Raw genomic sequence first — 26,574 nt, 5'->3', positions numbered from 1 at the left:
TATTTTAGGAATTTAAAAAGATAACCACTTTGATTATTTTTGAAATTGATAGAAAAATATAACAAGTATAAAATATGGAACGTGACACCCTCAATTGAATTCACATACATGTTTCATTCTCTACCATATGTATCTATAACTTGACAACACATCCTCTATATATATATATATATATATATATAATTTTTATAAATGTATAAATAAATAATATATAATTTCCTATCTCCTATTCTGACAATACAGCAAGCCCAAGAATCCCTTTCGCTAAATGTTCAAGATTCCACTCACAAAGATTCCAAAAAGCAACCACTGGTTCCTAAGAAAACCCCTCTGATCCGATACGATTTCCTCAGCAGATGAAGAAGAAAACTTATGCTGATTTGTTCAAACCCCAGAAAAACATGGCACTCACCGTTGATGAACAGGAAAGTGTTCATCTCAGTGTATCGGAGATCGGGTCGGGCTCGTCGTTGGGTGCTTCGTGCTCGTCTGGTCTCAGCACGCCGTTCGGATCCGAGCTGGGCTCGTCGGGGAGCGAGGACGAAGAATTCATGGCGGAGCTGAGCCGGCAAATGGCGGAGTGCATGCTTAACGAAGAAGAAGAAGATAGCAATACAGATTGTACCTCTGTCTGTGAGGGTTTTGAGGTTAGTATATTTGATTTCATTTTTTTTGTTTTTTTGAAAATCATTTTGTAACTGTTGCAGTTTGACTTTATTTTAATATTTTTTGAAATTTTCGAGTTCTCGAACAAGTCATAAGTTTCGAGTTCGAACTCGAAGAAGATAGAAATTGTTATGTGTCACGTATATTACATTTTTTATTGACATTGAAGGTGTAAATTTCCCACAATATGAAAAAATCTTCCCACCAAGTGGCCACATGCTTTATTTAACTAAAATTTTAAACTCTAGAATCTTTTAATATTTTAAATTGATCTACCCGAACTAATATTATATTATTCTAAAATTATACAAAATTTACGTATAAATTTTTTTTAAAAATATTGGACCACCCGGGTTAGCTCAGAAACATGAGCATGTGGCTCCGCCCCTGGTTGCACGTACACACCTTTGAAATTTCATGATTTTTTAGTTGATAAAAAAATTTTGATGTTAGGGTAATAAATTTTGTATGTAATAACAGGTTTACCAATTAAAGAATCAAACTCAAGAATCTGGTGTTGGAGAAAGTCGGGTCAAGGGCAACAAGCGGGTTCCGAACACGGGTCGGGATTTTGTGAACTATAAACGTAAAGGTCATGGAATGGTCGGGTCGGGTATGAAGGCCATTTTCCTTGATAACTCCGGATCCAGTTATGGGGCGGGTGGGACAGGGGTTTTCTTGCCCCGTTGCCCAAATGACCCGACTCGAGAGAAGAAGAAGCCAGGTAAACCACCAACTACTTTAATGAGTGTTGTTTAGAGGACTTTTTAATGATGGGACATAATTATTATTAGCTAATATTATTATATATAATAGGTAATTATATGAATAATAATAGTAAATTATGTGTGAGAAATAAAAATTCGAATAATTTATTATTATTATTATTATATAAATATCATAGTTTTCGTTTAAAAATGAGTTATCTTTTTGTCGTCCCACTGAAAAATATCAAAATTATTACTCTGATGAGATGTGTTAAATTAAAAAGTACCAAATATGAATTTTAGACAATTTTTTAAACTAAGAAAAATTCATCAATTAAATGAATAAAAAAGAATATAGAGTAGGTCTCTTGTGAGACGGTCTCACGAATCTTTATCTGTGAGACGGATCAATCCTATATTCACAACAAAAAGTAATACTCTTAGCATAAAAAGTAATACTTTTTCATGGATGACCCAAATAAGAGATCTGTCTCACAAAACACGACTCGTCAGACCGTCTCACACAAGTTTTTACCTATAATTAATTATCGTTATTCCGATAAGTACCAAGTTTAATTTAGATGAAAACTCGGTATATCTTCTTGGCAAAAACTTGTGTGAGACGGTCTCACAGGTCATATTTTGTGAGACGGATCTCTTATTTGGGTCATCAATGAAAAAATATTACTTTTTATGCTAATTGTATTACTTTTTGTTGTGAATATAGGCTTGACCCGTCTCACAGATAAAGATTCGTGAGGGCGTCTCAAAAGAGACCTGCTCTTAATTATATATGCCTTATTTTCCAATGGTTTCGTAATTCAAGGCATCGTTTGGCACATCCAAAATAAGAGATACCAAAACGATTTCCGCCCTAAACAAAGCGAATCTACTCTGATTAATTTTGCCTTTAGATACAACTTCGGAACATGTATTTTCTATTTTTTCCCAGTAAGAAAACCAACCTTCGAACGTGGATTTTCTTTATCTAACTTCTGTATCCAAACACGTCCATGAATATCCCTTGGAAATAATCGAATCGAATCTTCGTAATCTCAGTTTTTTAATAGTAAAATGATTCAAGATTCCGATCTAGTTTGGTAGTGAGTCGTAATCCATGATTGTTTGATGTGCTATGTCCTCCTCAGATTCCTCTGAAATGCTTACCAAAAATGCCATCTTATTCCCATAAACTTTTATATATATCAGAATATGCATCGCACAGTGACTTCATATTGGAATCTTTCTGGTGGGATCCCACTTGTTTTGGCTTTATTCTCATTTCACTGTATGGTATGTGTATATTTGGGGCCGACCAAATAGTGAAGGAATTGAAGAGGACCATGTGCATAACATATATGTTAGCACGTTGAGGTCATAGGTCGAGCCAAGTTTTCATTTTTATCCTGACCCCAATTTTTTAAATCATGGTTGAGCTAATATTAACATATGGAATCTCATGCTATCGGAAAATAAGACAAAATTTTATGTATTAAAAATATCTGATGAAAATATATATCTAATATATGGACGTCACTCACACTTCAGCGATACTAACATAACTGGCCAAGCGTACATATGCATATATGACAAGTGATTACCATTTATTAATTTATAGTGAGTGATAACTTAATTGTCTCTTTTTTTTTTAAATTTGCGAATTTAATAGTTTCGGTTTTGGTTTCAGTTTGCTCGGTTTTGATGCCGGTGAGGGTTTTACAGACCCTCGAGCTCCATTTTAGCAGGCTTTCGGATACTTCTTCTCCGGTAAGCCGTGGCAGTACCAGTCCCCGTTGCATCGGTCATGACACACCTAATTGGACTCATCCCAGGTCTCAAAGGTAATGTTTTATGATCGTATGTGAGAAATCATGATTTTTAAAATAATTTTTCGAATAAAAGTTGAAGTAGTAGTGAATTTTTTTTAAAAAAACAAATGGCCTTTTTTTTTATTAATCAAAAGATTAATGGAAAACATAAAATTGTGGGCATTTTAAAAAGTCATAACTTCTGACTGTGATGCGTTTAAAAGTATTGAAAGAGAACCAAACAGTAATAGAGCCATTAAAATTTCTCTCATTAAGTCAGTATATGCATGCTACACATTTATGGTACGGGTGAAGACTTAGAGTGCGTTTGGCTACAAAAGTATTTTGTTTTCAAAAAATTATTTTTTTGAGTAAAAATTGTGATATGCTTGTAATTGGATATATATAGATTAAAAAAATTCATTTTTTTAATTAATAAAATTAAATTTAATAAATGTTTTTTAAGCGTTTGGTTATTAAAGTATTAATTTTAAGAGATTTTTTAATCGAAAAGCTTTTTGAAAGCTCCAAATTTGGGATTTTATAAAATCACTAATTTAAACTTAATTAAATGTTTTTGAAAAGTTCTCATTTATAAAGAACCAACATTTACTGTTTTATCAAAAACTTTACGATTCAAAATTTTTTAACAATTTAAACGGGACGTTTCGAATTGTTCATCTGCCATGAATACTAATTCATTCATTCATTTTCAGATACAAGAAATGGCCTATTTCCCCTGCAAAACGATGATCCAAGACTCGAAAGTCAGGCTGCAAATGAAGAAGAAGAAGAAGAGATGCAACTACCTAAAGAATGGACTTATTGACATTCAAATCCATTGAATAATGTTTGAGATAGCTGGCTAGGGACCATAATGTCCCACATTAATATTAAATGAATCTTTAGAATGATAATATAATATTATAATGTTAAATCAATAGCTAGCTGTAGTTTTCTAGCTGTCTAAGAAGTTAGAAGATTAATTAAGAAACCCAAGTTGTATGTGTATATATCCAAAAGTTGTATGTGTGTGTGTGTGTATGTATATATATAATATAATATATATATGTATAGGTCGTCCGCAGATAGATGCGAACGGTTGGTTGATTGTTTAAGCAAGCCTATTTTATTGGAGAAGTGTATTCATTTTCGTTTGCCTAATAATGGAGATGCAAATGTTTGGGGGAAAGCAATAGTATATATTTGTGTTTGTGTGTCTGTTTAATTTTTTATATGTGTACTGTGAAGACAGTCACACATATCTTTATCTGTGTGACAAATCAATTATATCCATATTTTGATATAAACAGAATATATGTTTAACAAAATTGACTCATGAGACTATTTCATAAAAGTTTTTGTGTTTAATTTTATAATATATATATATATATATATATATATATATAAATTATTCACAATAATTGTGGCTTTTCTTAAAAAATCTGTAACATGTGAGTTTTGATTGATACTGAAGAGTACAAATGGATTGGGATTTGTGATCAAGATGTGAATAATGCTAAGTCAAAGAAAGGACCATAGTACTTGAGGAAAAATGGTCGAAAAATGTTGGTATAATCCTCATGGAACTTGTAATGGAGGTGGTGCAGTATGGTAAAGATTGTTAATTATATCAATATAAGTTTTTTAGGTTGTGATTGGATAGAAAGATTTGAAGTTATGAATTTTAGATCCATCTGATTGCTTGGATGATTTTTTTTTTTTTTTGAATTTCAAATTAATCACTTACTAATCCATGTAAATACAATGATAATTATGATGTTTTGAAATACATTCATGATATGTGTCATTTCAAATACATTCTTTCTAATAAAATTTTCTCATTCCAGTGCAACTCTGCCTGTAGTGCTTTCTAACTTAAAAAACACAAAAACTCATATGATATTTTATCACAGGTCAATTTTGTGACACTGATATTTGACACACCAAACTCATGAAAATTATTTCTTTTTATGATAAAAATATTATTTTTTACTACAAATATGGACTGATCAACCCATATCACATATATAAATGCGAAAGATAATATTACGAGATACCTATACTTAGATGAAGTTGTCAAACGTATACATTAATCATATTTAACTACAAATTCTAGTTAAAAAATGTTTTTTTTTTCTATATTTTTACCTTTATGTGATTAAGCTATGTCATATTGTCAAACCTCCATAGAAGGACTAAAATTACAAAAAAAATTAACTTAAAATGTTACAAAAAAATTAACTTAAAATGAAATTTGACAAAAAAACGATCATACATGATTCAGATTAATTTTTTTAGTAAATTCTAAATTAATCATGATACATTTTGAAATTGTAAATACCTAGAATGAGCACCTATCTTAGCATTAGTGAAATGTCATCTTGTACATCCAATAAATGGATGACAGTTCAGTAGGTGCTCACATACCTAAAGTTGGTGCTCAACACACATACACATATAGACCCCACAAAATGAGTCCGGTACACTCTCGCGCTACAAGAAAAATACAAATCAACAACGCACCTACGACAGCGGTTTTTACTAAGAACATTGTCGTATGCTTTTTAACAACGATTTTAGTGAAAACCGTTGTCGTGAGTGCGTTTTTTAAATCAAAAGACAACGGTTTTATGTTTTCGGGGTCAAAGACAACGGTTATGTTTTCGGGGTCAAAGACAACGGTTTTCAGGGTTAATGACAATGGTTCTATAAAATCGTTGTCATTGAGCGTTTTTTAAGGTCAAAGACAACGGTTTATAGAACCGTTGTCTATTAGCATGTTTTTTGGATTACCGACAACGGTTTTCTAAAACCATTGTTGATTAATGTGATTTTAACAACGTATTTAGCGACGGTTTTACTGAAACCGTCGATCGTCACTAATTTAAAAATAGCAACGGTTTTGCTTAAAACTGTCGCTACATTTAGCGATGGTATATAATATGTCGCTATATATAGCGACGGTTTTAAATCGTCGCATGTTTTAAATTAGCGACGTTTTCAGAAAATCCGTCGCAAATTTTAAAAATGCGACAGTTTTTGGTTAAACCGTCGCTTTTAGCGACAGTTTAACCAAAAACCGTCGTAAACTGTCTATAAATATCCGCACATTCGGTCCATTTTAACACACACCACTTCACAACATTTAAAATTTTTCTCTCTTACACGATTTTACCACTTCACATCACTTAAAATTTTTCTTATTACACGATTTTAGTTTCGATTTAGGGTAAATTTTTTCGCTTTAATTTTTGGTAAATTTTTAAATGTTAGTTAAAAACATGAATATTATTAGCCTATTCAAATTGTAAGTTTTTTTTATATTTATTAAATTATTAAAAGTAATTTTTTTTATTTTACTGAAAATATTAGCGACGGAAATCATGAACCAACCGTTGCTAAAATTAGGGACGGAAATCATGAAACAACTGTCGCTAATTTTAGCGATGGTTTAATTAGCGACTATTTTGCATAAGCCTTCTCTAATTAGCGACGATTTTGCATAAATCCGTCGCTAATTTTATTTGAAAATCCGTCGGAAATTGTAGCTACAACAACAGACAAAAACTGTTGTCTTTGTGCGCACCCTTTAACCACAGGAATTTTAACAACGGTTTTTCACCGTTGTCATAGGCCTTTTTTTTTGTAGTGTCGACAACACCATTGGAGGCACAATAGCCAGCCCAGGTCACACTTAAGGATCATACAGGAGCTTCTCCTAAGACCAATCAACCGAGCTTCCCAACAACAGTTATTTTGTCAATTACAAGGATCATTTATGCGTTTTAATGAATTTTTAGCATTTTTAACATTCAAGCAGTTTAGGCAACACATTAACTGAAAATATCAGTTTAGTTACATTCAAACTAACTGGATAAACATGATGTTTATTTAAACGATTAAGCGTCCCTTGCATTATACATTAAGCACGCCGTCAAGTGTGTGTATATATATAAAATAAAAGTTCCAACCATATTTGAAATTCAAATGAAATAGTTTAACAACATAAAAGCGTCATACGTTTGCAAATCTTAACTTAGCAATAAAGCTAAAACTAAGAACATCTAAAAAACCACTCAAAAGCATAATAAAACTAGTAAAAATCCTTAACATAAACTTTTAAATCATAAATGCAGAAAAACTAGCGCTGATCCTCGGACTATGTGCACCTTCAGTCCAGTAAGATCAACCATTAAGACCTCCACTAGCATCAACATCATACTCACCTGCATGGATCACACATAATGAGTCTAAACACTCAGTAAACCATATTCTTGATAACAAATAATACGTATACAATCATATGCAACAGTGAAAATACTTTTACTTAAAATAACATTTCATAATCATGCATAAATATAAACATTTTCATATCATCATAAACATATTCATATTCATCATAAACGTACACGTATTCCTTTTCGTTGAATTCAGATAGTTAATTGTGACTTTCATATTCGTATTAGGGGACAATGGATCCATCTACATGTAATCACTGTACTGGGCGGTGGGGACATCAGCGACACTCTCACCCGTCAACTGAGCCTCGACCTTAGGTATTTACATATCATCGTATTCCTATTAGTCACAATTACTTCACTTCCTTCAACATTTCATATTTCCATCACTTTATAAAAATTCATGTGTATAAATATCATTTCTTCTTTAATTATGAATTATTAATGCGTTTTAATCCCGAATTAAATTAAAACTTTAATATAAAATTCCCAAATTTAAAACATAGACTTTTTATATTTAATTTGCCCTCTTGAACCATGATTCGACCCCCGTTGAAGCATGATTCAAACCATAACCATTTTAATCCGAAGTTCGAACCCTTAACCACAAACCCTCGAGCCATCAAGCAATTCCTTCGAGCCATGCTTGATCCACCCCGAGCCAACTCCTGACCAAGCCTCCCCTGGACCCTACTGAACCCATAGAATCCCTAGGACTCGACCCAGGCCCGACCGAAGTCTCCTACACCAGCAGCAAGTTGCGGCCGAGAACACCCTTTGTACCAGGACTCTTCGAAACGTGCTAGAACTCTAACCACCGAGTCAGCCCTTGACCCAGCCCATCGTGCACCCTCTCAGGACCCTAGAGAGCTAGCCTAGCCCAGCCCTAACCACCTTGGCCGAGCCACAAGTCCCTGTGCACACTGCAACACCAGCGCGAGTACCCTCGGCTGGAGTCCTAGCTTGCTAGGACTCCTTCTCAGCCACTGCTCTCGAGTCCTAGCGTGGCTAGGACTCCTCTCCCGACCCAACATGACCTAGCCCAGCCCTGGTCGCACCAAAGCCGAGCCATGCATGGTTCCCCTTAAAATCGATCACCTTGCACATAAAACACAATAGTTCGGTTCATGATTGTTCTAGCTTCGTGTGCTGCCTGTCTTGTGCATCTTAGGATCCTTAGACTTGTGTAAAAATAACCCATATACATTCGCTAATCATGGCATCCCCTTCATGTAAACATATCTCAATTTTTGGTGCAAAAATGAACCCTTAAACTCATGTATATGCATAAAAACGAAATAAATAATAAAGGGTACTTGTTTTTCATACAAATCAAGATCAAATACATATTATTGTATGATAGATGCGAAAATGAAGAATTATGGCATGCCTTTGCATAATTTATGCACGAAAATTCGTTGACGATGCGAAAAACGACGACGAGAAAACCTTGGCTAAAATCCCTTGAAAATACCGAAGCCTTGCTTTGAATTTGTGTGTTCCGTGAGTTATTTTGAGGGGAAAAGGAGTCTTGTCAAAATTGGGGTGAGGGAGGCGTGTAGTTTATGAAATATGGCATAGGGTTTGGGCTTAAATTTTTGATAAATAATTAGTTTGCAAGTTTGGGCCCATTAGTATGACATAATAGGCCCAATAAGCCCAATTATGTATTTAAAAATTATTTCTTTTAGGAAAGTTCGTGAAATTATTACCCGAGTTGTCAAAACGTTCGTATTTTTGTTGAAAATCAAATACAGATAAAAATTACGTCTCGATGTATAAAATCACCTCAAAACTTCTTATTTTCAAAAATAATAAAAAGCATCAACCTTATTTTAAATAATAAAAAATAATTATTTAATTAAAACATTTTCCATTTTTCAGCCTTCGGAGTCCGTTCCTCGATCGCATCTCGAATAACCTTTAAAATTATATTTTAATGCATTCAAGTAGAAAACTACTTTAAAATAATATTGTAATGCCCCAGATTCGACGACTATTCTCACTGTACCAAGACGAGTCTTTCCAGCGTGTTTATGTCCTCACTCACACGCACCCTAGGAAACTTCCCAAGAGGTCACCCATCCCAGAATTGCCCCAAGTCAAGCACGCTTAACTTTGAAATTCTTATATGATAAGCTACCGAAAAGAAGATGCACCTTCGTGATATGAGTAGTACCAATCAAATCTTTTAAGCCCTCTTCAACTGTACAGTCCATTACATTGAACAGTCTCGGAATCCCTCTCATTCCGGTGTGGGATCGGTTCATTCATGTTCCCTCCACCTAGAAGCCTACCAGGAGCCGTTCATTGTCCATGCAACCTCATGGCACCGGCGATCACCCCCCGCCCTCTTCGGCCCCGAGCCTCACACATATAAACATATCGACATAATTAATTTAGCAGTAAAAATCAATTAATTAGCTATTTTCCATTTTCCCTAGATTTGCATGCAGTTAGATTACGTCGTCTTATTTTTGGACCTTACAGCTACTTAACTTAGCAAATATTTAAACACCATCAAATATCAGTTAGTTTATACATAATAGAACTGAATATATCAATAACTGGTTGCCTTGCATGCTTTGAATGCTGCATCGATCTTGAGTCTCTTTTTGCCACAAGAGCAACTAATTTGCCTTGGACTTGATCTTTGTGTTGGGTAACTGGTCGAGCTGACTCAAACTGGACTCAACTGATGCTGAACCGCATTGATCATCTACTCTGATCTGATATGGCAATTAAGCGGCGGTATACTGCTGATGATTAAGCTCCACTTTAAAAATCAAATCTTGTCCACCGATCAGTTTTGCTGTTATGCTGTTAGTTGAACTCAAAACCATGCAAGTTGCTAAAATAACAAAATCCGGAGTCGAGAGAAGTGGCTACAATGTTAGTTGCAGATCCAACAACCTTCTCTCTTCCCACGTTAAGCTCATATAAAATTTTAAGAGGGTTTTGAAAACCATTTTAGGTAACATTTTGAAACATATTTTAAAATATTAGCTTTCAAATATCCTTCTTAGAACAACTAGCTCTGATACGAATTGATGGATCGGTTCGAGCACCTTTGAAGATTCTTAAAACACAATATTCTCAATGAGCTGCAATAGCTCGTGTTCTAAGAATGTAAACAACGATGAATTAGATCGAGTTTTGTTTTAAACTAAGCGAAAAATAACCGAAATAACCCTTCTTTAAGTAAGCTAATCAGTTTAAAGTTTTTAACTTGTGTAAACTGAATAGCTGAAATAAGGGGGATCAGTTTTTGCATATATAATTTGTGTTATAGTGAGAACTGAATTGATAATAGCTTGAACTGATCAAATCATTTTTAAAACAGAAGTTAGGCAATTAAATACACAAGATATGTTTATGGATGTTCGGAGACTTCAATGCTCCTACGTCATCCCTTCTACCACCTAGGTTAGGTTCCAGTAGAAGACTTTGATTTATACAAAGATTTGTATAAACCCACTCAGCTTAGGACTTACCCTGCTGCCTAACTTAACTCATAGTCTAGACTAAAGGCAACACCTTCCAGCCAACACTTGTTTAACATCTATGTATCAAAGACTACATACACAAGGTTTACGTCTTTGTGCAAGACTCACTCAGCTAGTCAATAAGCTCAACTATCTGTATATGTGAGGGATTGTGTGTGAGAACTGAACTATGAATACAACACGAAGGTGTTCTCACACACTGAAAATTTTGCTTCTATACTAACCAGTTGGCATATAACGTACCGTATTTTTTACCTCTTAAAATTTGCGGAAAAATTAAAAATTTTCTTAAAAGAGTAATCAAACTTCAATTTCGATAACGTAAACCGTACGTCCCAAAAGTAGTTGCAACAAAAGATCTAAAAATAAAGTTTGACAACAGTATTTGTTGAAATCTCATAACCGGTAGCGTTAAATCAAAGTATTTTACATTTCATAAAAACTTAAAAACTTGGGTTGTCCTCGGGTTTAGCCTCCCGCTCAGTCCAAGCCAGCTCCTTGGTCCCCACCCCTAGTCTCCTCAAAATCATCCTCACATGCATCAATCAATTCCAGTGAGTCTAAAGACTCGACACGTATAAACTGGAAGTAACAAGTAATACGTAAAAAAATCACAAGCAACTTTAAAATAGGAAGTACATACTGAAACTTGAACGTACATATGTACATACATAGACGTGCCATAAACATAAAGCTTTTCTTAAACGTGCTTGCGTACTTGTACATACATGAACATACATAAACTTCATCATTTTGCGTAGAGGCATGCTTCAAAGAAAGTGACCCATAACATAAATCGCCTGATCAGGCTAAACCAAAGTACTGGGCTGACAGGGAAGATCCACTGCCACATACATGAGATCCATGTTCATGCTTTAACGGGTGGATTGGTCCCCGTTCATGCTTTAACGCTTTCTAATTCTGATTTAAACCCGTTCATGCTTGAACGGGGTGGATTGGTCCCTGTTCATGCTTTACCGCTTTCCAATCCCATACATAATTGGTCACAAGACATTTAGTATACCTCAAAAACTTGAAATATTTTCTTTGCACGTCAAACATACTTACTTGGCATTGAGAGATTCGTAGGATCTCGCTTGGGGCCGTTGCTGCACAAACTTACATGAGTTTGAAATACTTAACTTTCATAACTTAGACTTAGGTACTCAAGCTCACCACCGAAGTGAATAAGTAGCTTATGACATTCTAGTTCTCTCAGGACTTGACCTCTTTTAATCATCGTACTAACCATTATCTTAAACCCCAAAACAAAACCTGATTTGAAGTCTAATTTTCTTTCCAAAAATGTGAAGTACACGGACCCCGCTCTCGGGTCTGTGTATGGGTCCGTGTAGGTTCGCAAAAGAAATGCTCGAAAAGAAGTGAGGACACGGACCTCGTGCTAGGGTCCGTCTAGGGGTCCGTGTAGGCTCGCAAATTTGACACTTCCAAGGAAACAAAGGCACGGACCCCGTGTCAGGGTCCGTCGAAGAGTCCATGTAGGCTCGGTTTACTGACAATAAGGATGAAACAAGGGCAGGACCCCGTGCCAGGGTCCGTGTAGACTCGGTGTGTGTGAACCAACGAAAATTCATATACTCAAGGCTTATTTCTCCTAACTCGATCATCCCGACCAAGAATCGACACCCCGAGACCCCTCCTAGGATACTATAACCTTGAATCCAAACCCGTACAACCGCCCCAAAACAACGACATCCACCCTACGACACAATACAACTCAAAAACACGGAAATTAATCCCAAATCGTTTCCTACGGCTTCTACTGAATTCAAGTGCCTATCGACACTACCCGGCATACCAAATACCAACCCAACATCATACTAAACATACCTAAATGCAGCAACGATCACCCGTAGATCTCCAACGAAGCCTGCAACAATAAAACTTCAAGAACACGTCAATAACATAATTTTTCAGAAAACGCAGTTTGAACAGTCCCACAAAATTATCATAACTCTCTCAATTTTTATCCAAATATTTCGAATTTTATATCAAATCGAAAGTATCAAAAAGTTCTACAATTTTTGTGTGGAAAGTTTTCTCAGAATCACGACCGAAAAATCGCAGTTTTTGAAAAGACAGCAAAAACGTGATTTGTGATCCAAAATCTGTTTCAAAATTGATCCAAACATCATTGCTCAAGCTTCTACACATCACACATGTATTTTTACGCATAAATAACAACACAACGCATAATATGACGAGTTCGATGCAGAAATAACAGAATATACATGCCTTATGATGTTAAAGTTTACCGAACCGGCGATAGCGAAGCGGGAACGGAGCGAGGCTTGATCCGGAACGGTTAGTGGCTCGTTTTCTTGCACAAAAACCAACAAAAATTGCTGTAAATATTTCAGAGAAGTGGGGCGGCTTCTACTAGAGACAAGAACCCTAGTTTTCTTTCAAAATCTGAAAAATGAAAATGTGTAGTGTGTGTTGTGTGTTTTGGCCGTGTAAGTGTGTGTGTGTAGGTGTGTGTGCGTGAGTTACCACCTAATTAAGGGGATAGATTGCATAATTACTCCATTAACTTGCTAATTAAAAATGCTAATCAAATTGCTACATAAATTGCTAGATTAAATGCTAATAAAATGCTAACCCACTAAAAGGGAATTTTAAAAATACGTAGTTGAAAACCTTTAAAAGTTTTTAAAAATCTAAAATTCACCTGATAATTAAATTAGTCTTTAAGATGATAAAAGCTTAATAAACTATTCAAAACGCCCCATCCTCGACTTAAAATTAAAATACCACATTTAAAATTGCCACAAGCGTCGCCAGTTTCTTTTCCTCAATCCCGCCTCGAAATCGCCTGAAACGTGAACTCAAGAAAATATCTTAACGTGCATCACGAAATATAAATAATTTAAAATAATGCATTTCAATAAATCATGCACCATTAAGACTCATTTTAAAATTAAATAAATGCATGGGTTATACGTGTACTGAATTTGGGCTCTACAGTTCCTCCCCCACTTATATAAATTTCGTCCTCGAAATTAAATCTTACCGAACAACTCCGGGTAGCGATTCCTCATGTCCGCTTCTGTCTCCCACGTGGTCTCTTCCACTGATTGGTTCAACCACTGAACCTTGACCAACTTGGTCACCTTGTTCCGAAGTCTGCGCTCCTGTCTGTCTAGGATTTGGACAGGTCTTTCCTCTTTTGACAGATCTGGAGCCAACTGCAACGGCTCGTAGCTCAAAACATGCGAAGGATTCGCCAAGTACTTTCTCAGCATCGAGACGTGGAACACATTGTGTACCCCAGTCAGATTCGGCGGAAGGACAACACGATAAGCTAGTGTCCCAACTCTGTCGAGAATCTCAAATGGTCCAATAAACCTCGGACTTAGTTTGCCTCTTTTCTCAAATCTCATAACACCCTTCATAGGTGTTATCTTTACGAAAACGTGATCGCCCACTGCAAACTCTAGGTCTCTTCTCCTCTTATCGGCATAGCTCTTTTGGCGACTCTGGGCGGTCTTCATTGTGTCTCGAATCTTGACCACCACATCTGCAGTCTGCTGACTATCTCTGGACCAAGTTCGGCTCTCTCACCAACCTCATCCCAATGAATTGGTAATCTGCACTTCCTTCCATACAATGCCTCGTAGGGAGCCATACCTATAGATGATTGAAAACTATTGTTGTTGGTAAATTCCACTAGAGGTAGCTTCGATTCCCAAGTCCCCTGGAAATCGATCATGCATGCTAGCAATAAATCCTCCAAAATTTGATTCACTCGCTCAGACTGGCCATCTGTCTGCGGGTGAAAAGCTGTACTGAATAGCAACTTCGTCCCCATGGCTGTATGTAGGCTCTTCCAGAAGGACGATCTGAACCTCGGGTCCCTGTCGGACACAATGAAAACTGGGATCCCATGCAATCGGACTATCTCCTTGATATAGAGCTCCGCATACTGCGTCATGGAGAAAGTCGTCTTCACTGGTAAGAAGTGTGCTGACTTAGTGAGTCGATCCACTATGACCCAGATGGCATTAAAACCTCTGACTGACTTTGGCAAACCAACCACGAAGTCCATTGTGATATTCTCCCACTTCCACTCGGGGGTAGGGAGTGGCTTAAGCATTCCTGCCGGCCTCTGATGCTCTGCCTTCACCTGCTGACAAGTGAGGCATTCGGATATAAATCGACGGATGTCTCGCTTCATCCCTGGCCACCAATACAAAATCTGCAGATCCTTGTACATTTTGGTGCCTCCTGGGTGAATGGAATACGGCGATGCATGTGCCTCTGACAAAATATCTTCTCTGATCGAGTCAAAACTAGGCACCCACATTTTACCTCTGTATCTCACAATACCATCAGACACTGTGTAGAGTACACTGCCCTTGGCCTCATCTTTCAGCCTCCATTTCTGCAACTGTTTATCTGAAGGCTGTCCTCTACGGATTCGGTCTAGCAAATCAGACTTGACTGTCAGATTAGATAGTCTGGGAGCTCTACCCTTGGAATAAACCTCTAACCCAAGCCTCTGAATCTCAGACTGAAGAGGTCTCTGCACTGACAACTGAGCTACAACTTCCACCTTTCTGCTCAAGGCGTCTGCGACAACATTAGCTTTTCCCAGATGGTAGCTAATTTCGCAATCGTAGTCTTTTACTGACTCCAACCACCGTCTCTGTCTCATATTCAGCTCTTTCTGCGTGAAGAAATACTTGAGACTCTTGTGATCAGTGAGTATCTGGCATTTCTCGCCATACAAATAATGTCTCCAAATCTTCAAAGCAAAGACAACGGCGGCTAACTCAAGATCATGAGTCGGGTAGTTCTTCTCATGCACCTTCAACTGCCTGGAGGCATAAGCTATAACCTGACCATGCTGCATCAACACTGCGCCTAATCCGATCTTAGATGCATCGGTGTATAACACAAAATCTCCTTGCCCTGATGGCATGGCTAGCACTGGCGCTGAAATGAGGGCTTGCTTCAAGGTATCGAAGCTCTTCTGACATTCGCCATTCCACACGAACTTAGCATTTTTCTTTGTCAATGAGGTAAGTGGCACTGCTATTGACGAGAATCCCTGAATAAACTTATGGTAGTACCCGGCTAAACCCATAAAACTGCGGATCTCTGAAGCTTTCTTCGGATCAACCCATTCCTTAACAGCTGCCACTTTCGCTGGATCCACCTCAATAACACTGCTTGACACTATGTGTCCCAAAAAGGCTACCTTCTCCAACCAGAATTCACACTTACTGAACTTCGCAAATAACTTACGACTCTGTAGGGTCTGTAAAACTCTCCTCAAATTCTTGTTGTGCTCCTCATGGCTCTTCGAGTAGATAAGAATATCGTCAATGAATACTATGACGAATTGATCTAGGTAGGGCTGAAATACTCGATTCATCAAGCCCATAAAAATCGCTGGAGCATTCGTCAGTTCAAACGACATCACTAAGAACTCGTAATGCCCATATCTGGTTCTGAAGCCTGTCTTGTGCACATCTACTTCTTTCACCTTCAGCTGGTGATACCATGATCGAAGATCTATCTTGGAGAACACTGTAGCTCCCTGCAACTGATCAAACAAGTCTTCGATTCTAGGAAGTGGGTATTTATTCTTGATCGTCACTTTGTTCAACTCTCGGTAATCGATGCACAGTCTCATGCTCCCATCTTTCTTTTTCAAAAAAAGCACTGGTGCGCCCCACGGTGAGAAGCTAGGGCGAATGAATTCCTTGTCGAGGAGCTCCTGAATCTGCTGTTTGAGTTCAAGCATCTCAGCTGGAGCTAAACGGTATGGTGCTTTGGAGATTGGCACTGTGCCTGGCATAAGGTCAATAGCAAACTCTACCTCTCTCTCTGGTGGAAGACCTGTGACGTCGTCAGGAAGGATGTCTGGAAAGTCTCTGACTACTGGCACATCTGATAATGATGGAGTGGGTATGTCAGGTGTTGAAATGATGCTGACCAAGAAAGCCTGACACCCCTTGGAAATAAGTTTTCGTGCCTGCATGTAAGAGATCATGCGAGGGAAACTTCTCCATCTGGCTGGTTCAAAAAGAAATTGCTCCATACCCAACGGTCTAACCAATACTGACCTTTTCTGAAAATCTATCAGGACTCAGTTCTTCGTCAGCCAGTCCATACCCAAAATGATATCAAATTCTGGCATCGGCAACACTATCAGGTCGGCATATACTAGGTGGCCCTGCAGTTCAAGATCAATGTCTCTGACCACTCTAATAGCTGACAACTCTTCCCCTGATGGGACTGTTAATGAATAATTCACGTTGAGTCCAATAGACTTGACGTCTAGATGACTAGCGAACGATTCTGAGATAAAAGAGTGAGTGGCTCCTGAGTCTATCAGGGCCTTCGTGGATATTCTCTTTATAAAAATATTTCTTGAGATACGTTAGCACAACACAAAACTTATATCCCTAAAATTCTACATTAACCTCAAGCATCGTAGAAATTAATATCCCAAGTCATTCAAAAATATCACTAGCACACTAATAATTCCCCAAATCAAGAACAAACATGCAAGGCAAAAATTGAATACTGTACTGAATTACATAAATTACCAGTCAACAGTGTCGTGTCTGGGTTCGCCTCCTGGGAGTGCATGGCGAATACCCTCCTTTGTGTCGGTTGCGTCCACTGGGGGCAGTCTTTTAACATGTGGTCGCTGGCTTCACACTTAAAACATTTTCCTAATCCCCATAGGCACTGTCCCGGGTGCTGGCGGTTGCATTTAGGATACACTGGGAAATTACCAGGCCTCTGAGGCACCTTCTTCTGTTGAATAGGACCCTTGTCCTTTGGCGGTCCTTGATATGGCTTCTTCCCTGGCTGTCCTTGGAACGGACTCTTAAACTAAGGTCGTTGTTGCTGCTGCTGATGTGGAGCCTGATAGGGCCTCTTGCTCTGTCTGTCTGCCTCAATATCCCTCTGATCATGCTCTGCCGCAAAGCTCTAGATACGGCAATTCCATAAGTCGTAGAACCAGCAACTCGAACATCACGACTCAAGATCGGCCGCAACCCATCCATAAAATGCCTCAGCTTAACCTGGGCATCATTAGCTATCAGGGGCACAAAGTGACACCCCCTCTCAAACTTCCACACAAACTCTGCAACGCTGCTATCCCCCTGACGCAACGTCATGAATTACCTGGTCAATCTGGATCATACTTTCTCACTGAATTACTTGGAGTAGAAGACCTGCTTGAAACCGTTCCAAGTCAATGTCTACAAATTGACTGATACTGACGCACTCTCCCACCATAGTCTGGCGTCCTCTGTCAGAAGGAACGTGGCACACTTGACCCTGTCTGCGTCTGTCAGCTCCATGAAATCGAAGATTACTTCGATGGACTTAATCCATCCTTCAGCTATCATCGGGTCAATGGTCCCCGAGAACTCCTTTGGGCTCATCCGTCGGAACCTCTCGTACACTGCCTCTGGTCTGGACCTCGCTTTTGTATTTTCCGTAGCATGGTTCCCCGCAAATTGTGGGAAGAACTGAGTCATACCTGCAAGCATATGTGCCTGCATATCTGGCGGTCGAGGAGGAGAAGCGTCTCTCCCCTCCTCTCGAGTCTCTTCATCCCCATCCCTTGTTTCCCGGTTAATCAAACGTCTAGGAGGCATACTGTTCCTGAATTTACCCAACACGTAAGCCCCACATGCATGAACATGATATCAATAATATAAGATGCACGTAAATTAAATTTAAAACAAGGACATGCTGGAATTAGAACTTCATGCTTACTACATAACATAAATTTAAAACCTTAAAACTTACAGACTTGAGGTGTGACTTCGTGAGCTTCTTGCGACTGACAGTAGGCATAACCCTTTACAAGAACACCGCTCTGATACCAATTGTAACGTACCGTACTTTTTACCTCTTAAAATTTGCGGAAAAATTAAAAATTTTCTTAAAAGAGTATTCAAACTTCAATTTCGATAACGTAAACCGTACGTCCCAAAAGTAGTTGCAACAAAAGATCTAAAAATAAAGTTTGACAACAGTATTTGTTTGAAATCTCATAACCGGTAGCGTTAAATCAAAGTATTTTACATTTCATAAAAACTTAAAAACTTGGGCTGTCCTCGGGTTTAGCCTCCCGCTCAGTCCAAGCCAGCTCCTTGGTCCCCACCCCTAGTCTCCTCAAAATCATCCTCACATGCATCAATCAATTCCAGTGAGTCTAAAGACTCGACACGTATAAACTGAAAGTAACAAGTAATACGTAAAAAAATCACAAGCAACTTTAAAATAGGAAGTACATACTGAAACTTGAACTTACATATGTACATACATAGACGTGCCATAAACATAAAGCTTTTCTTAAACGTGCTTGCGTACTTGTACATACATGAACATACATAAACTTCATCATTTTGCGTAGAGGCATGCTTCAAAGCAAGTGACCCATAACATAAATCGCCTGATCAGACTAAACCAAAGTACTGGGCTGACAGGGAAGATCCACTGCCACATACATGAGATCCCTGTTCATGCTTTAACGGGTGGATTGGTCCCCGTTCATGCTTTAACGCTTTCCAATTCTGATTTAAACCGTTCATGCTTGAACGGGGTGGATTGGTCCCTGTTCATGCTTTACCGCTTTTTAATCCCATACATAATTGGTCACAAGACATTTAGTATACCTCAAAAACTTGAAATATTTTCTTTGCACGTCAAACATACTTACTTGGCATTGAGAGATTCGTAGGATCTCGCTTGGGGCCGCTGCTGCACAAACTTACATGAGTTTGAAATACTTAACTTTCATAACTTAGACTTAGGTACTCAAGCTCACCACCGAAGTGAATAAGCAGCTTATGACATTCTAGTTCTCTCGGGACTTGTCCTCTTTTAATCATCATACTAACCATTATCTTAACCCCAAAACAAAACCTGATGTAAAGTCTAATTTTCTTTCCCAAAATGTGAAGTACATGGACCCCGTGCCCGGGTCTGTGTATGTGTCACGGCCCGGGACGGAGGTTGGTTGACACCGGCGTTGCTTTCAAATTTACATTAAAAAACAACAAGCCTCAGAAGTACAAAATTCAGAAACCAGTCTTTTTATTCATAATACGAATATTCAATGTCTGATACAACTCAACTAATAATGTTTTACAGCGGAAATGTAAAACCAGAAATACAATGTTTGAACCTATGCAGCAATATAAATCAGAGCTGATAAACAACGATCTTCTTCACCAGCCCCAGAATTGAATCTGCTTTTCTTCTTCTAACTTTTCTTCCTCGTTCTTATCTAAGATGGGTTTGGTGGGTGAGTTATATGGTTGTCACTCAGTAAGCAGGGGCGATAATAGCTCCCAATTTCGAAATCGTTTTCAACAGAAATAGTAATACAATAATATACAGAAACTCTTTATTTCAGAACAGAAATCAGTATTCAGAAATCAGTAATCGAAAATCAGTGTTCGTTATTCAGTAATCAGAATTTAATAAGTAAGCACTGAGCATGTTCGGGAATTTCATGGATAAACTGATATCAGTCCCCTATATGTTCTCTCCTCTAAGGAGTGAGGCCAGTAATCAGTAATGTTCAGAATATATATTCCCACCATTTGTTCACTAGGTTTCAGTGCTTCAAAATCAGATATCAGAAATCAAGAATATACTTTGCTTTAAAACAGAAATCATCAAACGGGTTTCAAGATATTTATACATAAGCCCACTTACTGTAATTTGCTAGAGTTTTTCGATTGAAGTCTGGAAATCTGCTTGCCTCACTACTGGATTTTACAGCTTCGAAAAATGCACTCTCTTAGCTCTAATTTCAAGTGATAACTCAAGATTTTGGTAACATCAATTCAGAGATTGAGGGTGCTATTTATAGACCAAAATCTGACTGTTAGCCTTCCAATTAATGACCATAATCTGCCATTAATAGCCTTTATACCATGTTAAATGCTTCAGTTACAAGTCCTGAGCAGAACCAATAGCTATCTGCTAGAATCTCGCTACTGAACTCTTCTGCTGCTGGATTTTTGTCTGCTGGAAAAATATCATCTTCTGAAATCTAAGTTGCTGCTGGAATTGTTAGCTCATGCTGAATATTACTAGCTGCTGCAATTATTACTAGCTGCTGCAAATTGCTAAGTAATACTGAAATTTCAGGTTCTCACATCCCTCCCTCCTTATGAGAAGTTTTGTCCTCGAAACTTGGCTATACATGATCTTCAAAGAGATAAGGGTATTGTGCTCGCATCTTTTCTTCCAACTCCCAAGTAGCTTCTCTTTCGGTATGGTTGGACCATTGTACTTTGACGTAAGGAATAGTTCGTCGCCTCAGTACTTGGTCTTTGTTATCCACAATTCGGATTGGAATCTCTTCATATTTCAGTCCTTTATTTAAATTTCCCTCAACCAACAGTGGTCCAGCTTCAAGAATATGACTAGGATCGGAAATATATCTCCTCAGTTGCGAAACGTGGAATACATTGTGAATTCTTGACATGTCGGGTGGAAGTGCTAATCTATAAGCAAGTGTTCCCACTTTCTCAAGAATTTCAAATGATCCGACGTATCTGGGATTCTGTTTCCCAGCCTTATTGAATCGAATTACACCCTTCATGGGTGACACTTTCACATATGCCTTTTCTCCAACTTCAAATTCCACGGGTCGTCTTTTCTGATCAGCCCAGCTTTTCTGTCGATCTTGTGCAGCTTTTAATCTTTCCTCGCTGTTTCTTGGATCATTTCGGTCCAACAATGGCTTTTTCCCCTACCTCATTCCAATAGAGTGGCGATCGACACTTTCGTCCATACAGAGCTTCGTATGGTGCCATTTCAATACTGCTGTGGTAACTATTATTGTACACGAACTCAATTAAGGGCAGATGTTCGCTTCAATTACAACTGAAATCTAGAGCACATGCTCTCAGCATATCTTCTAGAGTTTGAATTGTCCTCTCTGTTTGGCCATCGGTCTGAGGGTGATATGCCGTACTAAGAGTAACCTTAGTCCCCATATCTTGTTGAAAGATCTTCCAAAATCGAGATGTAAATCTAGGATCTCTGTCTGATAGTATGCTAGCTAATACTCCATGTAATCGCACGATCTCGTTCATGTACAAGGTGGCTAGCTTGTCCAAATTATAATTCATGCGGACATGTAAGAAATGCGCAGATTTTATGAGTCTATCTACGATTACCCATATTCCGTCATGACCTTGTCTCGTCTTTGGTAAACACACTACGAAATCCATAGAAATATGCTCCCATTTTCATTCTGGAATTTCTAGAGGTTGCAGAAGTCCTCCAGGTCTTTGGTTCTCTGCCTTGACTTGCTGGCACACGTGACACTTGAAAACAAATATTGCCACGTCTTTCTTCATTCCACTCCACCAAAATTTTTTCTTCAAATCTCTGTACATCTTGGTACTGCCAGGATGGACTGAAAATTTCGACTTATGTGCCTCAGACATTACTTCTTGTCGAAGATTATCGATGTCTGGTACGCACAATCGTCCTTTCATCCACAAGATTCCTTTGTTATCCGTCTCAAAATCTGGTGATTTTCCTTCTTTAACTTGCTCTTTTAGTTTCACCAAAGTGGAATCTCTATCTTGACTTATCTTGATTGTCTCTCGAAGACATGGTTGTGCTGAAAGTGATGTCAGGATCACCTTACTCATATTCTTTCGACTTAAAGCATCTGCTACCTTGTTGGCTTTGCCTGAATGGTAGCTTATTGTCAAGTCGTAATCCTTCATGAGTTCGATCCATCATCTTTGTCTCATATTTAGTTCCTTTTGTGTGAACAAATATTTGAGACTTTGGTGATCGGTGAAAATCTCACACTTGGCTCCATAAAGATAATGCCTCCAAATCTTTAGTGCGAATACCACTGCAGCTATTTCGAGGTCATGCGTTGGGTAATTTTGTTCATACGGCTTCAAATGCCTTGATGCGTATGCAATCACCCTTCCCTCTTGCATGAGTACACATCCTAAACCTTCTTTAGATGCATCACTGTAGATGGTGAAGTCTTTGCCTTCAGTTGGCAATACCAACACTGGCGTGGATGTAAGCTTCTTCTTCAAAGTCTCGAAGCTTTGCTCACATTTTTCATTCCATTGAAACTTAGAGTTCTTCTGTGTGAGCTTGGTGAGGGGTATGGCTATTGAAGAGAATCCTTCAACAAATTTTCGATAATAGCCTGCTAGTCCCAAGAAGCTTCGAATTTCTGTCACATTCTTTGGTCTAGGCCAATCTGAGATTGCCTCTACTTTCTTAGGGTCCACAGATACTCCTGCTACTGATATTATGTGTCCCAAGAATGTGACGCTCTCTAGCCAAAATTCGCATTTCTTGAACTTGGCGTACAGTTCCTTTTCTCTCAGCGTCTGGAGGGTGAGGCGAAGATGTTCTTTGTGGTCTTCTTCACTTGACGAATATACCAGAATATCGTCGATGAATACCACAACAAACTTGTCAAGAAATGGCTTGAACACCCTGTTCATGAGATCCATGAACACTGCTGGAGCGTTGGTTAATCCGAATGGCATTACCATGAACTCATATTGTCCATATCTTGTTCTGAAGACTGTCTTCGGAATATTGTCTGTCTTGACCTTCAATTGGTGGTAGCCTGACCTTAAGTCGAGCTTGGAAAAGACTGAAGCTCCTTTGAGTTGGTCAAACAGGTCATCTATCCTTGGAAGCGGATACTTGTTTTTGATTTTGATCTTATTCAGCTCTCTGTAATCAATACACATCCTCATGCTTCCGTCCTTCTTCTTTACAAATAGGACAGGAGCTCCCCACGGGATGCGCTTGGTCGGATTTGCTTCTTATCCCACAATTCTTGAAGTTGCTCTTTGAGTTCTTTCAACTCTGCCGGAGCCATTCGGTATGGTGCTTTTGAGATTGGTGCAGCATTGGGCACTAATTTAATCTCAAATTCCACTTCGCGGTCGGGAAGTTCGCCAGGGAGTTCTTCGGAAAATACATCCGGAAATTCTTGTACTATCGGAATCTCTTCTAAGGTAAGTGTGGTTTCTTTCTTTACCTCGCTTAACATAGCTAGGTAAACTTCTTCTCCACTTTTCATGGCTTTCCAAGTTTGAGACGCAGAAAGAAGAGTCTTTCGTTCTTTTGTCTTACAATGAAATAAACGTTTCTCTTGGTGTGGAGCTTGGATGGTTACCGTCTTTCTATGACAGTCTACTAAAGCATGATTCTTGGCTAACCAATCCATTCCAAGAATTACATCGAATTCCACCAGATTTAGTTGAATCAGGTTTGCCTTGAAGTTCTGATCTTCTATGAGAACACTAATATCCCGATATAGAGTGCGAGTTTCTAAAATTCGATTTGCATGAGTTGCTACTCTATATGGTTCTTCTAAGTTATCAGGCTTAGCTCCTAACTTCTTAGCAAATCTCTTAGACATGAATGAATGCGTGGCACCACAATCAAATAACACATAAGTAGGTATATTATTGATTAGAATGGTACCAGCTACGACATCATTCGAGTTGTCAGCCTCTTCTTGAGTGATAGCGTAAACTCGAGCATTTGGCTTGTTCTCCTTAGTCTTGTTTGGAGTTGTTCCGCCTGCTGGACCATCTCTTGGATTTGGAAAAGGACATTGAGCGATGCGGTGGCCCATCTTTCCGCAACGGAAACAAGCTCCAGAATTCTTACGGCATTCACCAGTGTGATTGAATCCACAATTTTGGCACTTGACTCCTTCTTTGCTTGATGGAGAAGAAGTGGTTCTTTTAGATGGAGCACTGGTAAATTGGTTGCTTGAAAACCTAGGCCTCTTGAATTGCTGGCCCGGTTGGTACTGGCTTGGCTGAGGACGCTTGAGTTTGTTCTCACCTTCACGCCTCTTAATGTCATTCTCAGCTCTGATGGTGGCTCCCATAAATTCATCAAAACTATCGGGTTCGATAACGGCAAGGGCAGATTGAATACGGCTGTTCAATCCCTTCTTGAAGCGATGCATCTTCAAGGCCTCGTCTCCCATGATGGTTGGGGAGTAAGTTCTCAATGAGTGGAACTTGGATGAATACTCCACCACTGTCATGTTTGGTTCTTGAACCAAGCTTTCAAATTCTGACAGCTTCTGCACTCGAACTGCTGTCGAAAAGTACTGCCTCAGGAATGCCTCTCGGAACCTTTGCCAGGTGATAGGTCCCGTTGCTCGCATAGCTGATGAGACTCCTTCCCACCATTTGGCTGCTCTATCCACAAGAAAAGGTGTAATCACATCTACTTTGATCGCTTGTGGAACTTCAAGTAGTCGAAGATGATTCTCCACCTCCTTCATCCAATTCTGTCCGACCTCAAGATCGGAGCTTCCATCGAAGTTTGGAACTCTTGCTCTTCGGAGAGACTCATAGTGCTGCTTGGTCCCATTCTGAGCTGGAGGTGGTGGTGGTGGCTGGTTAGCATTAGGGTTCACTAACCCTTGTAGCGTGGTAGCCACAATCGTGGCTATAGCCATCAAGTCCACTTGACTGAGGCCAACTGCTGGTGGTTGCTGTGGGGGTTGTTGTGCATCTTCGTCATTACGGTTGTTGTAACGAGGGTTGCGGTTGTTTCTCACTGGTCTTCAGTCCATTTCCTACAATTATGAAAGTTCTAAGATTGATGACAGAATAGAAACTAAACAAAGGAAGCACGATGATCGAGTAATTGCTCAAAATTTAAATATGAAACCAATGGATAGAATAAATTTTATTGATTTCCACAAAAGTGCAATTACAACTGAACTTCGAAAATTAGAACAGAAATGCAAATGGAACAAGTGTCATTACAAAGAAAACTACTACTGATGTCCTAATCTATCACTTCTCCTAATCCCAAATCCATAGGATCCTCTTTGAATTCTTCATCTTCTTCGGGATCCTCCTCATGTTCATCTTGGTTGGCTATTACTGCTTGTAGGTGTTCAATATGACCATGCAGAACTGCATTCTGATCACTAAGAACTTCAACAGTACTCTGCAACTCATGAATCTGTGCATCAGTCTGTTCACTATACTGATTATGCTGGTGCACGAGTTGGTGATTTTGATCCTTAAGTATTTGGATCTTCTCAACTAGTGTATCACGTAACTCGATGAATTCTGCCACAGTCTCTTGGGAGGTTTCAAACTCTTCTTGAGCCTTCCTACTCCTCTCTTCTGCTTCATGCAGATAATGAGCATAACGTTGAACATCACTTCTCAAGTGTTCTGCTCGACGCTCTAATTCGTCTTTGTCCAGCTCTAGACAATAGTTATGTTCCTTGAGTTTCTCTAGCTTCCTTTCTAAGCTCTTAATGTAGCTACTCTGGTAAGCCATATCCTACATCCAAAACATGAGAGTGAAGGTTCAGAAACGATATCAAGAATACAATTCGAACTATAGAAAATTATTGGAATGAACAGAATCAGTATGCCTATAACATTTAGTAGAAGAAAATGGCTCAAAAAATTTTCGATCTCAGAATAGCGTGAAAATTTTACTAAAATTTTATCACATCAAGAAAATGAATGGTACCAAGTTTGGTGTAAAAATGCTAAGCTGTTTGGAAATGAAAATTCCTCAAATTTTCGAAAAATTGGAAAATTTTACGAAAATGATGATATCACTATCTTAACGA

The 26,574-nt window shown here is 38.5% G+C and overlaps 1 protein-coding gene across 1 annotated transcript in view; it reads left to right on the top strand.

The window, feature by feature from the left end:
• The first annotated feature begins 210 nt into the window (after window positions 1-210).
• The window catches only part of LOC142504360 (uncharacterized), a 68,092-nt gene continuing 41,728 nt past the window's right edge, over window positions 211-26,574 (top strand). The window contains exons 1-3 of the mRNA XM_075617238.1: window positions 211-647; window positions 1,147-1,390; window positions 3,061-3,214. Of these exons, the coding sequence (XP_075473353.1) occupies window positions 357-647; window positions 1,147-1,390; window positions 3,061-3,214 (689 nt within the window). The 5' untranslated portion in view covers window positions 211-356. The remainder of the gene's footprint in view (window positions 648-1,146; window positions 1,391-3,060; window positions 3,215-26,574) is intronic.

The sequence above is a fragment of the Primulina tabacum genome, chromosome 9 (assembly GCF_025594145.1).
Source record: "Primulina tabacum isolate GXHZ01 chromosome 9, ASM2559414v2, whole genome shotgun sequence".
Lineage (NCBI taxonomy): Eukaryota > Viridiplantae > Streptophyta > Magnoliopsida > Lamiales > Gesneriaceae > Primulina > Primulina tabacum.
Note: the sequence above shows the minus strand (reverse complement) of the source record. Positions and strands in the feature narration are given on the sequence as shown.